The following is a 14,908-nucleotide window of genomic DNA, read 5'->3' on the forward strand; positions in this document are numbered from 1 at the left end:
CTTCATCAAAATATGCCAGGTAGTGTACAAAAGTGGGAATAAAAACTAATTTGCAACATATAAATACAACGTAAAGCCGGCAAATAAACATAACAAGATACCAGACAAAGACAAATTAAATCCCAAACAACTAAAGAGCAAACTGAAGCAAAGCAAAATAATTAAAATGACAACATTCCTGGGCAAATCTGAAGCACTTCACTGATCCCTAAAAGCTTGTAATGTCTGTATACTTCATCAGTATTTCAAAGTCAAGGCATCTGCAGAAAACGCTTTCTTCCCTGTAGAAACATGTATATTTACAAAACATAGCACATGGAGTGGGGTGTCTGCAAAAGAATTGAAGACATGAACAACCTGGTGTAATATGCTCCATCAAATATTCAGATCCCAAGAATTTTTGGATTTTTAAATACAATTAAAAGTTCGAATTAGATTTGGATCTAATCTTAAATGTAGATCTTTCGAAATATGTGTGTTATGAACAACTCTGGATGTGCCCATCAAAATTCTAGCAGCTAAGTTCTATACTAATTTGAGGTTACAGGTCATTTTTTGAAGTCCAGACCAGTTGTAACCCAACTGGAAGATGCAGTCAAATTAAAAGACTACCAGTGCATGGATCACCATACCTAAGCCATTGCTACCGAGGAATTGCCACAGCTGGCAACCCATTTGAAGCTGGTAAAAGGCACTTGAAGCCACTGACACTGGACCTCATGTGCCAGTGCAGTATCAAGGAGTACCCCCAAAAGACATACCTGGATGGAGGATGACAATATCATTGCTGATGAGCAGGCGGGTTTTCGCCCTGGAAGATGGACCAAATATTAACCCTGCACCATATGGCAGAATAGTATGCCGACAAAGCCCCAACAGTTCTTCATGTGGCCTTTATTGACCTTAAGCAGGCTTTTGATCGAATCTCCAGAAAGCAGCTATGGACAAAATTGGCTGCTACAACAATCCATCGCCGCCTCCTTCACCTGATTATCAACCTGCACACTAACACCTTTCTGAGAATCAGGGTAGACAATAATGGCCTAGTCTCCAACCCCATTACCACCTCTAGGGGGGTAAGACAGGGCTGTCTATTGGCTCCAGCATTGTTTAACTTTTACATTAACTCACTGGTGACTCATATGGCCAATGACGCTTTCCACCCTCCCAAATTAGCAGGCCGTTCTCTGAATGTTCTCCTGTATGCAGATGATGCCGCCCTTCTCGCTAGATCCCCCATTGGGTTGAGGAGAATGTTACAAGCTTTACATGAATACTGTGTTCAACAGGAGCTCCAACCTAACTATGCCAAGACCAAGATTATGGTTTATGCTGCTCTGGGTGGGGATTGACGGTCAATGTCAATGTCAATGTCTCAGATCCTATATACTTGTACCAAGCTCTTTCTCCAAACATAGATCATTATGTAGCCAAAATGACAGCAGTCATACACAGTTTTGAGGAAACCCTAAGATTTGAAGAAGTACAGTGGTACCTCTGGTTAAGAACTTAATTCGTTCCGGAGGTCTGTTCTTATCCTGAAACTGTTCTTAACCTGAAGCACCACTTTAGCTAATGGGGCCTCCTGCTGCCGCCGTGCCTCCAGAGCATGATTTCTGTTCTCATCCTGAAGCAAAGTTCTTAACCTGAGGTACTATTTCTGGGTTAGCGGAGTTTGTAACCCGAGGTACCACTGTAAACAAAATTGTTGTTGAACGAGGGGAGGGAGGCTGGATATGGACTGAGCATGCTCAGAGGGCATGAAATGCTGACTGACTGCTGTAGAGGGAGGGAGGGAGAAGGGAATTTCATATGTTGGTTACAGGTATGGCTGCCTGCCTGAATATATGAAATCCAAAACTGGAGGAGGGAGGAAAATGGATTGGAGTATCCTGGATTAAGGGCTGGCTGGCTGGAATACTGAGCAGGAGTTCTGTCCTATAAAACTCTTCAGAGCTAGAACCTAACAGTTCAATTAATCCTTATTTTTAAAATTGTTTTGCTAGTAATGTCAGGTTTAACTTGGATACTAAGCCAAGGCTGCAGCCATAAAACCAAGTAACAACTTTTTCCAAAATAGTTTGTTCTTCTCTGAGATTACGCTAGATACTTTTTATACTTTTGCCTTTGTAGCAGGATTAGCCCTTATCTGGATTTAGGGGCAGATGAAAGCTTTTAAGCAGGTTTATGTGCCTGTTATGTTTGTCAAGAAATTTCATTATTTTCACCTCTCTTATCCGTTAGAGGTGTTGATCATTCCTAGTAGTTATCCTTAAAGAATTCAGGAGGAATGTATTTAAAGGATATCCCAGAGGTCACAATTCCTTCTGTTTTGCTCAGTCACTTTTTTCCTAAAAGCAGCCTTTCTTCAAATAAAAATGGAAACTGCATGCACCTCTTAACAAGGCCCAGACTGAATTTACAAAGCTTGGAAACACAAAAGGAAACAGAATAATTTTTCTGTATTCTTTTCTTTTGAAGCAGTTAAAACACTGGAAACATACAACATGAGAAAGCTTCAAAAGCGCAGTGCAGAGGACAGATTTTTCAATAACATTTCTGCCTTTGAAAAGTTTTCTACTGAACAGCAGATGTAGTTGTCTGAATCCATACATTTGTTTGGCTCCTTCTCATTTGCAAACTATCTCACAACCCAAGTAGCCTTTGCTCTGAAGGAGAGGAGACAACAACACAACTTTTATTTTGATACAAGTAATCCTGTACATTGGTAAAATTAATGCAATGATACAGTTTAGGGTGTTAAGCATCTCGGGATGGGGAGAATATAATAACCAACCAGCACTTAGATTGGTTAGACTGGCACTTAGACATATTGGATGATCTTACTCACCACATAGCATTCTGGAAGACTGTCATTGCTGTGACATTTGTGCTATTCCCTGGCTAACCTAAAGGCAATGCATGGTGTTAATGCCTCTTGCCTTCACCCTATCATCTCTTACGGCATGAGTCCACTGTACTAGGGCTGCCACAGAGTTAGAAAGAATAATGTGTATCAGAATAATCACTAGGATCAAAGGCAAATAGGCTACCGAGAATACAATATTCTTTGCTGGCTGATAGATATTTTCCAAGTAAACTCAGAAATACGTATTTTGAGGACTGGAAGTTTGTCATGAGAGGCTATCTGGTGGATGAGAATTAGCCTCAGAGCTATAGATTACACATGAATACACAGCCAGCTGGTGATGAACCTACCTGCTCACTAGCAGAGTCATGTCATGGTTCACTGAACATTTTGTCAAAAATAAAACAAGTGTTTAAAATGTGCTATAAACTGGCCAGAGAGACAAATACTTAAAAATACTGAGTGATAATTCAGATGTTAAACAGCTTCCTGCTTATATCAGGTTATGTTTCACTTTAAATATGTTCTCTGGGTGATAGCCACTGTTTTGCAGTGGAATGCACTGGTGAGATGGAATGTCCCCTGAATCTCCTCTGGAAGGGCACCCATTCATGTGGAGAAGACTTTTATCAGGCAAGGGAAGTCCTGATTCACAGAAGTCTGTTCCGATGGCTCAGTTGGATATTGACATCTGCGTGGTGTGCCCTCATGTTCCCTTCTTCCCCTGCACACGTGACTTTTCACTCCCTGGTTTGGAGGGAGCCTTAAAACATAAGTTGCCCAGTTCATAATGAGAAACTGCTATTAAATAAAGGAGAATTGTACATATTGCTCTTATGGAAAAACTAATCACCGAAGAAGCGGAAGCTGAAGACTATACAAACGTTTGGTGGACTTTTATATCTCAGTAATGGTCCCCATCTCAAAATAGTCCCAGCTAAGTACCAATTTATTTGGAAGTACCTTTTAAATGGTAAAACTGCAGCTTATCTTGCTAGCTTGGTCTCCTCTCCCCCCCCCCCCATTGTCAGTACTAACAACTCAGGAGTGTTGGCCAGGGGGAGGGAGCAGAACTTTCAGTCTTAACAAGTCATCTTAGGATGATTTATGAGTTTTGTGCTTCATTGTGCTTCCTGTATAACTGTACAAGCAGTGTATGATTGCTAAGATGTCCATGGCAGTTAGTGGTACAGTCGAACTCATAAACAAGGTGTATGAGACTCTTATAGTTCCTTATTCACTACCTACATGTTTGCTTCCCTCTGTGCTTGCCTCTGTTGTCTATGCATTCCTAACATTGGAGTCAATTTTGAAGTACTGTTTATCCATTTCTGAGACTAAATCCTTTAACTTGTCAAGGCATGATAAAATTGTGCAGTGCTACAACATTGCTATAGTAGTGGGTTTGCTTTTTGGAGATTTTCTACATACTGTTTTCATGAAGGGGATGAAAGTTGTATGCAATTGGCATTGTGCCACAATACATCAAAAATGTATGGAGTTATTTGCATGATAGCTGCTGCATTACTTACAAGCTAGCATAACAGGCAACAAGAAACGATCTTTATCATATTAGAATGCAAAACATTACATTATGAGAAAAATCGAGGATATCTTTAGCAGCATTATCAAAATACACTTGGATATTACAGGAAAAAGTTGAAACATTTATTTCTTCAGGCATCAGCTTCTGACAGATTATTTTCAGACTTTCCCTGACAAAGTGCTGATGTCATCATTGACAGTTTAATCAGTCTCAGTTTCATGAATCTTGTAAGTAGTACAGAGTAGTGATGCAGTTATTAGAGGAAATAGATGTTGCTAGTCTAAGATGCAATGGGGAAAGAGGCTCACGGTTGATGACATTTGACAGTTCCTTTCAGCTAAAGGCAATGGAGCTGATAATCAACACATCCAGTTAGTTCAAATATATTTCATACTTTATGAATAACAAGCAAATTTATGGCTGAATAGATTACTGCCTAGCAGCTCATTGTCCATGTGTGTGTGTGTGTTTTCCATGGAAAAATTATTCGTCAATGTGACACTAAAACGGCTTGATATACTGTAAAAATGTTTTAACAGGGAAGCCAATAATTTGTTTTCAAATATGTAAGCAGTATAATGGTTTTGCTGTCAATCTTATGATTATTAATAGCTGCATTCATAATAAAATTTTGGATGAAACTATAATTAACAATTCTTCAGGAAACATTAATGGCATGGTCTATGATGGTTGCTGGTATTAATGCCATTATAAAATGGAACATAGTGTTACCATCCATTACCAGTCCCTGAGTATTGATAAGGTTTAGGGATCCTACATGTACCTTAGATTTCTTTCTGTGGAAGATATAAAACATAGATTCTCTGTATACAGTCTAAGCATGAGATGGACGTTCACAACACTCCCAAGAGCTTTTGCTTCACATTTAGGTTTCTAGGGGACCCACAATACTCTAGCACTGGATTTATCACAGAAAAATGAGCCAGGCCTCTTATTTCTTGCTGACTCAGTTTCAGGACTGCCAATCTTTTGTTCTCTTCCATACACAGACATATTGATGGCAACATCTTTACCCAAGGAATGGGGGAAAGAAATACATGCCCCCTTCCAAAAGAATCACCATTTGTTTAGTTTCTGTGGCAAGACATTGGCCCCAGTTTACATAACAAAGTAGATACTTAACAGACCTGGCCAGGGTGACATTTCAGCAGTCTCCCCGTTCTGCAGACAGGTCACACAAATATAGAATATATTTTCCAAGAGCACATTTAGTTCAGTTCAACACACACACACACACACCATTACAATAGCACGAGGTGGTTGACTTTTACTACCGTGTTTCTCAAAAAATAAGACACTGTCTTATATTTTTCCTCAAAACAAAAACACTATGGCTTATTTTCAGGGGATGTCTTATATTTTTCCTCCTCCTCCTGCCGTGGCTGGTATTGCTGCTATGCCTATCACTGTCTTATTTTCGGGGTATGGCTTATATTCCTTGAATGCTTAAAAATCCTGCTATGGCTTATTTTATGACTACGTCTTAAAATAGGAGAAACAGGGTACTTTGGAGAGTTGTTGTGGCTTGGCTCCCTTTCTTCCATTGTGAGCCAGATTTCAAAGCCTGAAAAATCCCATAATGCTTTGTGATGTGTTTGCTATAAGTACTATAAATCCCACAATGCAGTGCAGCTTAGGAAAACATGGGCCTGCTGAATTCTGATATCCAGACATTCCAGAGAAACTGATGCTTATGAATGAGTAGGTCTTGAAGCAGTACTACTACAGTGTGAGGACATAGTCTTAAATCCGAGTATAACTAAAGCTTCTGTCTTATTTACACTTAAGCCTAAATCCCCTTGATACCAATGAGACCTGAGTAAATGTGTGTAGAATCAGGTTGTATGGTGTGGACCAGGCACCCCCAAACTCAGCCCTCCACATGTTTTGGGACTACAATTCCTATCATTCCTGACCACTGGTCCTGTTAGCTAGGGGTGATGGGAGTTGTAGTCCCAAAACATCTGGAGGGCCGAGCTATGGGATGCCTGGTGTGGACAAAGCTGCAAGTCATTGATCCTCAGCAGCAGGTATGGCATTTGCGTGAAACCCATGCAAAAGGCAATACCCGAGGCTAAGGAATTTGGCTTCATGAAGGGGTATGTGCGCACAAATGGGGTCAGTTACTTGGGGTTGCCTTTTTTGTCTTAAGTATGTGTTTTGTCACAGAGAGATATGTTAAAAGCGGCAAGTAGTGGAGCATTGGGGAAAATGAAATTAGCTTATGAAATGCATCATTTGCTGAAGAAACTATCTGTTACTACAAGAGGAATCGCCAAAATGTTTAGCTTTATTTTGCAGACTAGCTTTATCTTGCAGACTAAGAGTCTGATCCTAGCCTCCTTGATGAGGAAATCACTTTAGTATCAGTTACAGGTAGGTAGCCGTGTTGGTCTGAGTCGAAGCAAAAATAAAAAAATTCCTTCAGTAGCACCTTAAAGACCAACTAAGTTTTTATTTTGGTATGAGCCCATCCCATCAGCCCATCACCCATTCCCCACCCACCCACCCCCACCCTCTGTATATACATAAGGGACTGACGCTTCTGTTTCAAGTGTATCTGAAGAAGTGTGCATGCACACGAAAGCTCATACCAAAATAAAAACTTAGTTGGTCTTTAAGGTGCTAATGAAGGATTTTTTTTACTTTAGTATCAGTTTGGTTTGCTGGGTGAAAGTGATGTGCTTAAGATAGCAAGATGAGGAAGGGATAAACCAAGAAAGGAATTTGATGTCTGAATGCCTTTTTTAAAGTGTTAGCAGTGTGTGCAAAACATTTGGGGTCCACGCCTATCAGAACTTTGGATTGCAGCTCAGGCTGATTGTTTCCCACAGGACCTTTCTATATTATTCAGCCACTTTTTATGAACGGCAAGCACCTTTGTGTAATTGCTCCCCCACTTGGCACACATTACAGCACTGTGTGACAGAGTGGAATCATACAAAGTAGACCTAACTTACTGTCAAATGTGGGTTGAAGTTCTAGAAATAGAATTCACACAAACTCAAGCCACTGTATGAAAAGAAGCAAGCAAAGCAGGGAACTATACTTGGTGAAGGAGTGGCTCATTTCTTCCCTAGTTCATCAGTTCCTCATGTTGTAAATCTTGACAATCTTCTTTGGCCTTGATGACTGAATGAGGGCTGCCTTGACAATTGTATGGAGACAATAAGACTAGACCTCTCTTGTGAATATATAATTTAATTGAAATCATTTTAAATTTTATGATACATTAATCATGGACAGAATGCCTCTATGGAACATTAATTTCAAGCAGTAGGAATAAGCAGCTGTAGTTCCCTGATATATCAGCAGTATTTATATTAATTATCTCATAACATGGAATAACTGGAGTATAAAACCCATTTGCTTAGTTAAGCAGCGAAGAAATCAAACTGCATTTATTTGTAAATTTTAAGGTGCATTCCTAAAATCAGACTTATTAAAGGTTAGCAGATGGCTAGAAAATGCATACTGTTTATAAAAATGTAGTATTAGATGTACTTCTATTGACAAAAGTTTTATCCCTTAATAAAAGGTCAGGCCACAAATGAAATTAAGGAATTGATCATCTTATTTTAGACTTAACCTCCCACCCAAAATTGTTCTAATAAAATATAGCAGCCATGTGCTGATCAAGTTCATTGTATGAAAACATTCTGCTCCATAGTAGAGAGGGACAGAACTTCATCTGAAAATAATAAGATAAAGTGGGGCACTTGAAAGAAGGAAATAGAATATTCTTGGAAACAATGTTTAAGGGGAGTTGAATGCCATCCCAGTTAGTTTCAGATAGACCAATGACCATCCCACTTATTTTCAATTGGATGTAATAGTTTTCTGGCATAATTATCCCATTTCATTTTTCCTGTCACTCTGAAACTGTTTGGGTTGCCTATTCCTGGCCTTCAGAGGCAGGATATAGTGAGGTCTGTTCTATAGTTCTAGCCCAATACTGGGCGGGGGGGAAGGACCTACTAAAGCTGCCACCAGCTGTTTCTGCTGTCAGTGATTCCTCTGCTCTCTTCCCCCAAACTTTAGGGAGCAGCCAGATCAATGAAATACCCTAACTCTCTTCAGGTATTGTCTAGCTGTACACTAAACACAGGGGGAGTGGGGGGGGCAGACTATATTTTTTTGGGGGGATGAATGAATTCCTATGCCCCACAAATAACCCAGAGATGCATTTTAAATAAAAGCACACATTCCACTCATGTAAAAACACGCTGATTCCCGGACCGTCCGCGGTCCGAATTTAGAAGGCGATGGGGCCAGATCCAACCCTTATTTGCCCTAGTTTGCCTACCCATGTTTTAGCCCTTAGCCTAGCTCAAAGTTGTCATCTGAACCAGCCATATGTTTAACTGATAATCAATCACAGCCAGTACAGTACATCATTTGAAAAATAAGACTTTAGGGCTGTCTTGCCGCAAAATGGCAACTAGACATTCCGTTTTGGTGACTGTAACTTTGGAGCCATTTGGTGCCTAGCTTATGTATCTGAGTTTCTGACATTGCTTAAAAACCACCTCATTCCCCTTTTCTCCTCCCTCTTATGGCCCTGTTTAGAATTATTTTAATGAACAGGGGAGTGGGTGGATAGTTAGGAATCTGAGGGTAACAAGAAGGTTGAGAAGAGATACTGGTCATTGGTCATAATGAAAAGATGGATCAAGCAGAGTGTACTGTTTAACACTAGAGAGATGTTACTGACTAGTACAGGAACAGAAACTGGGGATTAAAAACAAACTGTAAACATACAGGACTAGCCTGAGGCTTATCATGGGTACAAAATAACATTGGGAGCAACTGACAGAAATTATTTAAAGCAGGCATGTCCAAAGTCTGTTTTGGGGGCCTAATTCGGCCCCCAGGCCGGTTTTACCAGCCCCTGTGGCAGTTTATTTATTGGGGTCAAATCCTAAAAAATAAAAGCTGAAGTTCAATCCAAAAAAAGCTCAACAACTTTGGTTGGCCCGCTTGGAGCAGTACCTATTTATCTACTTGCACTTTGACGTGCTTTCGAACTGCTAGGTTGACAGGAGCTGGGACTAAGCAACGGGAGCTCACCCGTCGCGGGAAAACCTTCTGCCCTAGGCTCTGTGGTTTAACCCATAGCGCCACCCGCGTCCCTTCAATGTTCAAGTTCTGAACTCATTCAGGGGTTCTTGGTTAATTCGTTCTTGCCTTTCTGTGGATTACAGTCACCAAGACTCCATTTTCATCTTAAAAATGATTTGTTAGTCTTCCAACTTGAAAGTCATTTACTGGAGAAAATTTCGTAACGTTCTCCCCTTGTTATTTGCTATTGTCTAACAGAAATGGTGCAGTGTAGAGCACAAATACAATTACCACTTAATTAGCAGCAGGTTTGCCCAGATTCTGGCTTAGACAACCCCTTTTTGTGTGTTGTTAGATGCATATTTTAGCATAAAACCTTAATATATTTTTCATTCCTGCTCTTTTGATTCAATTGTATCAAAGGATACAATTAGCTTCTGCACTGAAAATTAAAGCGGTGAAGGAAAATATGCTGATTAGCATTTCCAGAAACTCTACTTCCAATCAGTAAATTATATTCAAATGCCAACTCCACAAATTGTAGCATTTACTTTATGTGAAAACAAATTCAGCACTTGGTTTCTCTTTGCATTTATATATTATGAAAGTTATTTATGAAACATGTATGAAGGGGACTTTAAATTCATTCATTTATCCATAGTTAAATATGCTGATTTTTGTAAACCAAGTCAGCTTCTAGCACTTTAAGATGATAGAACAAAATAACCTTTGAGCTAGAGACTTCATTTATCCATACTAATTCTTTTAATGGCTGCTAGAATTGATTGTAAGAGCAAGAGCGCCTGTAGTAGTATTAGACAAAGGGAAAAGCACTTCTTGGCAGGTTCCTGAGTGGATTCATCTGATTTAATATGCATTTTTTTGATTACTGTCTAACCTTCCACAACCTTTACTGTCTGTCTTTTGTCATTAAAGATTCATCTGCCAACCTATTGGGTGAAATAATAGTCTGAATTACCTCATCTTGACCTATTTTAAATCAATGCAGGCCAATATGTCGTGTATAATAGTAGCAGCACGCCTTCATGGGGAAAAAAGATATTTCATTTTAGAGAGATAGATAAATGGTGCGATTTATGCCCAAATTTTAGCTAGCTGGTTAGATTAAATCCTTGGTAACACTGCAACCTTGATCTGGTGTTCTGGCAGCAGTACAACCCAAGAGCTTAATTGAACTGCTATCATGGGGGGGTTAGCGATCTGCATTGTTGTACTTACGCCATGGGGAGCAGATTGTAATCTCTTATGTGCAATGCTGTAGCTCCCTTTGAGTGCCAGGACTCCAAACATTCATACCTTCTATCCTTAAGCTGTACCAGTTGCATAGGCTTCTGCCCAGCCACCAATCTGTAGCCTACTGCTTTGGACATTCCAACACAGTTTCTCACAGTTCACTTTGGACCCAAGGCTCAGCTGATCTTCCAGCCAAACTGGCACCCCAAACAAGTAATGGGGTCCCATGGAATTGGCAGAAAGTAGCACAGCTACTCTTCCTAAACCAAGCCCGTTCTCATTTCTCTTGTTAGGGCCTGGATTGGCTGTGCACTCAATGAGCTCTTGATGGGTTTGATTTTCTTGGAGGAAATGCAGCAGGCCTGTATATGCTCCCAACAACTCAAGCCAAACTAAACCGTTGTCCTTGGTAGCTGGGATCTGCTAAAAGATTGAAGTAAATTATTTTTTAATTACAAGCCAGTTGGAAATTTCTTCCAGCAAACTGAAGGTTCCAATAGATTTTGAGTAGAAATTTGTCCCATTTCTTCATATTATTTCTAAAGTGCACAGATACACATCCAGAAAAATGCCCCACATGCTTACTGAAGAATAAGAATAATGAGACCTCTTATTCTACAATAGAACACAGGATATACCACAACGTAGGGAGAGAGGGTCACAGGTATTCCTACCAGTAGGGAAATTGAGAATAGTTTTACTTATTGTCAGAGGTTATTACGGCTACTCCTGAGTAACGACTCTCCCCCAACTTGTCTTTCAGAGTCTTTATTGGTGCACATTATTTACAGTGTGATGAGCTGTCGGTTTCATGTCCGCTATTCCGTGTCAGAATCCGGCACTGCCCCTTTTCGCCCCTTGGACCAACATAAGAGCCTGGGGACAGCAAATCTCCTCCCTTTTCTCCTCATCCTTAATTCCGGTGCCGGGTGAAAGGGTCTACGCTCCGTCTTTTCCCTCTCCCCCCTTTCCGTCTCTCTCTCTCTCTTCCCGCCTGTGGAGCAGGGGCTCTTCCCTGCTGCCGGAGCCCTGGCTCTCCCTCTCTGCTTCCTGACTAGCTCCTTCAGACCCTGCGCTTCCATGGCTGCTTGGGGAGGAGCTGCTCCTGATGATAGGGGGAGGTTCTCTATACTCTCTCCCCCTTACACTTATGAAGAACAATACATAAGACATTTTTTCAAAAGCAGGATGTAAATTGTATCTTTAAAATACTGAGGGTTGTAAACAATATTGAAAGAGAAAATAACTCATAAAGAAAGTGTTATCTGTTAGTTTTCATTTGTTTACAACAACATGAAAGATTGAATTTATATGCAGCCAAGGAAATTTAAAAAGCTTTTCATTTTGTTTTTCAGTGTGCAGTGACCTGGAGTTCAGAGAAGTTGCAAACAGATTGCGAGATTGGTTCAAGGCTCTTCATGAAAGCGGAATTCAGAAGAGGACTAGAATTGTACAAAGACCCGAAAGAAGTAGTAAGCAGTTGCATCTTTTGATATCTCTTTGAAAGAATGCATGTTAAGTTTCTGGGGGTTTTTAAATAAAAAAACACATCAGTGTTATTTTTCCAGTGAGTCTCAAACTGAGCTTATAACCACTTGCTTCAGAAACATAAACATGCCTTCCACAAGTTAATTTTTTCTGCAGCTGTGGTGCCCTCCAGAAAATCGAGCCAAGGCTTTGTATTGATGTGCAACAATCTCTCCAGGCTTTCTTCAAACGATCACTTAGTTCAGAACAAGCTAGTGAGTTTTGTGTGGGTTGTCATTCACAAGTCTATTGTTCAGCCAGGTATGCAGTTCTAAGAAATGGTTCGATACAGGCTGATGATTAGTTGCCTTGAAAGGAGAGGATAAAAAAGTAAGTGCTTCTCTTGAGCTGAGTGGCAGATATACACTCACTGCAGCATGGTAGCCCATAACCATTAGTGAATGTTTCTACAATTACGCAAAGGAGGATACTGACAAGCCCATTGTATGAATGGAATAGTGTATGAATGATCAAGCTTCAAAGGGGGGGGGGAACCGACCCAACAAGTGAATAGTGATGAACTATTAACAGGGCAAATCCTTTGAAACTTTAAAAGATTTTGTTGCTGTTGCATCAAAAACAAGTGGAATATCAGGTTATGTAATTACTGGTAGGATTTGTTTAAAAACAGCAATTATTATATGCAGTGATACATTTTGAGAGTGGTTTCCCACTGAGGAGTCAAGGCAAATTAGATTTTGTAAGCGCTGAACTTGGACCCTTCATTAACACAACAGGCCAACTCTGTGAATTTCTCTCATGTCTTGTTTAATAGAGCTTGCCTGCTGCTGACTGCCTACCTTGATACCTTCACTATTAACATTTTTTAGATGTGCGGGAAATTTTTTGTACGTTTTTGTTTTATTAGGTCTTCTACCTTCTGCAAATTTGCATTACTAAGAAATCCTATTGTGTTACTTAACTGAAAATGTTATTTCTCTGTGTGATTACTCATGCTGAAGCAATAATAGCAAATAGTAAAAATGAAATAAAGATGGATCTGTATTTATGTAGATTCGTTTCTCTACAATAAATAGAGTGGTACAGGATGTGAAAGCTGGGCTGCTACATACTTCTACATTCTAAAGATTTACAGTAGAGTTGGCGCACAAGCCAGTCAATGCAAAATGTAAACAAAACAAGCTTAAACATCAGTTGTAATCAAGAAAACAGAGACTTGTGCACACACAATCCAGGTTTAAGATTCTTCTGTAGGGACCAGAAAGAAAACATTTGATAATACTCTTCATGGTCTCTCTCGGCCTAGCTTCTTTACAACCACAGTTTGTTATGGGTAAATGGTGAGGTATAGTGCTGGAATAACCAGGGCCCACTCTGTAAAATATACTTAAAATGCTAAATATTTTTGATGCATTGAAAGAAATATAAACTAGGAATGCTTACATTTTTAAATTACTGTTGTGTTCCTCGTAATTTTACAAGGAATATTCTTACAGTTCATTTCTGGAATAATGTGTCAAACACCAACATTTAAAATGGATTCCATGTGAAACAAAATGCATATACAGTGTTACCTTGGGTTACAAACGCTTCAGGTTACAGACTCTGCTAACCCAGAAATAGTACCTCAGGTTAAGAACTTTGCTTCAGGATGAGAACAGAAATCGTGCTCTGGCGGCGTGGCGGCAGCAGGAGGCCCCATTAGCTAAAGTGGTGCTTCAGGTTAAGAACAGTTTCAGGTTAAGAACAGACCTCCGGAATGAATTAAGAGGTACCACTGTAGAGGAATGTTAGTAAAATGCAAATTTCATAAAGCATGCCACTCCTTCACCTAACTTTGAGTGTAGTAGCATTATCACTCAGTGTAGCACTGCACCATGTGGCAAAATGTTTGTGTGAAGTACAGTAGCTTCCAACCCAGTCCTTGCAGCTCCCTTTTGTCCAATTGCAATCACATGGTAAATATCACCAGGACTAAATATGGTGTCCTACAAGCAGCTTCCATATTTTGATTTTTCTTGTTGTTTTGTCCAACTCTTCGTGACCCCATGGACCATAGCACGCCAGGCACTCCTGTCTTCCACTGCTTCCCGCAGTTTGGTCAGACTCATGTTGGTGGCTTCAAGAACACTATCCAACCATCTTGTCCTCTGGCATCCCCTTCTCCTTGTGCCCTCAATCTTTCCCAACATCAGGGTCTTTTCCTAGGGAGTCTTCTCTTCTCATGAGGTGGCCAAAGTATTGGAGCCTCAGCTTCAGGATCTGTCCTTCCAGTGAGCACTCAGGGCTGATTTCCTTCAGAATGGATAGGTTTGATCTTCTTGCAGTCCATGGGACTCTCAAGAGTCTCCTCCAGCACCATAATTCAAAAGCATCAATTCTTCAGCGATCAGCCTTCTTTATGGTCCAGCTCTCACTTCCATACATCACTACTGGGAAAACCATAGTTTTAACTATATGGACATTAGTTGGCAAGGTGATGTCTCTGCTTTTTAAGATGCTATCTAGGTTTGCCATTGCTTTTCTCCCAAGAAGCAGGCGTCTTTTAATTTTGTGACTGCTGTCACCATCTGCAGTGGTCATGGAACCCAAGAAAGTAAAATCTCTCACTGCTTCCATTTCTTCCCCTTCTATTTGCCAGGAGGTGATGGGACCAGTGGCCATGATCT

The 14,908-nt window shown here is 40.3% G+C and overlaps 1 protein-coding gene across 1 annotated transcript in view; it reads left to right on the forward strand.

Annotated features, from left to right (window-relative positions):
• The window catches only part of SPOCK3 (SPARC (osteonectin), cwcv and kazal like domains proteoglycan 3), a 117,597-nt gene that overhangs the window by 90,048 nt on the left and 12,641 nt on the right, over positions 1–14,908 (forward strand). Inside the window, exon 7 of the mRNA XM_035113977.3 lies at positions 12,107–12,223. Within this exon, the coding sequence (XP_034969868.1) occupies positions 12,107–12,223 (117 nt within the window). The remainder of the gene's footprint in view (positions 1–12,106; positions 12,224–14,908) is intronic.

This window comes from Zootoca vivipara, chromosome Z1 (genome assembly GCF_965207765.1).
Source record: "Zootoca vivipara chromosome Z1, rZooViv2.hap1.1, whole genome shotgun sequence".
Lineage (NCBI taxonomy): Eukaryota > Metazoa > Chordata > Lepidosauria > Squamata > Lacertidae > Zootoca > Zootoca vivipara.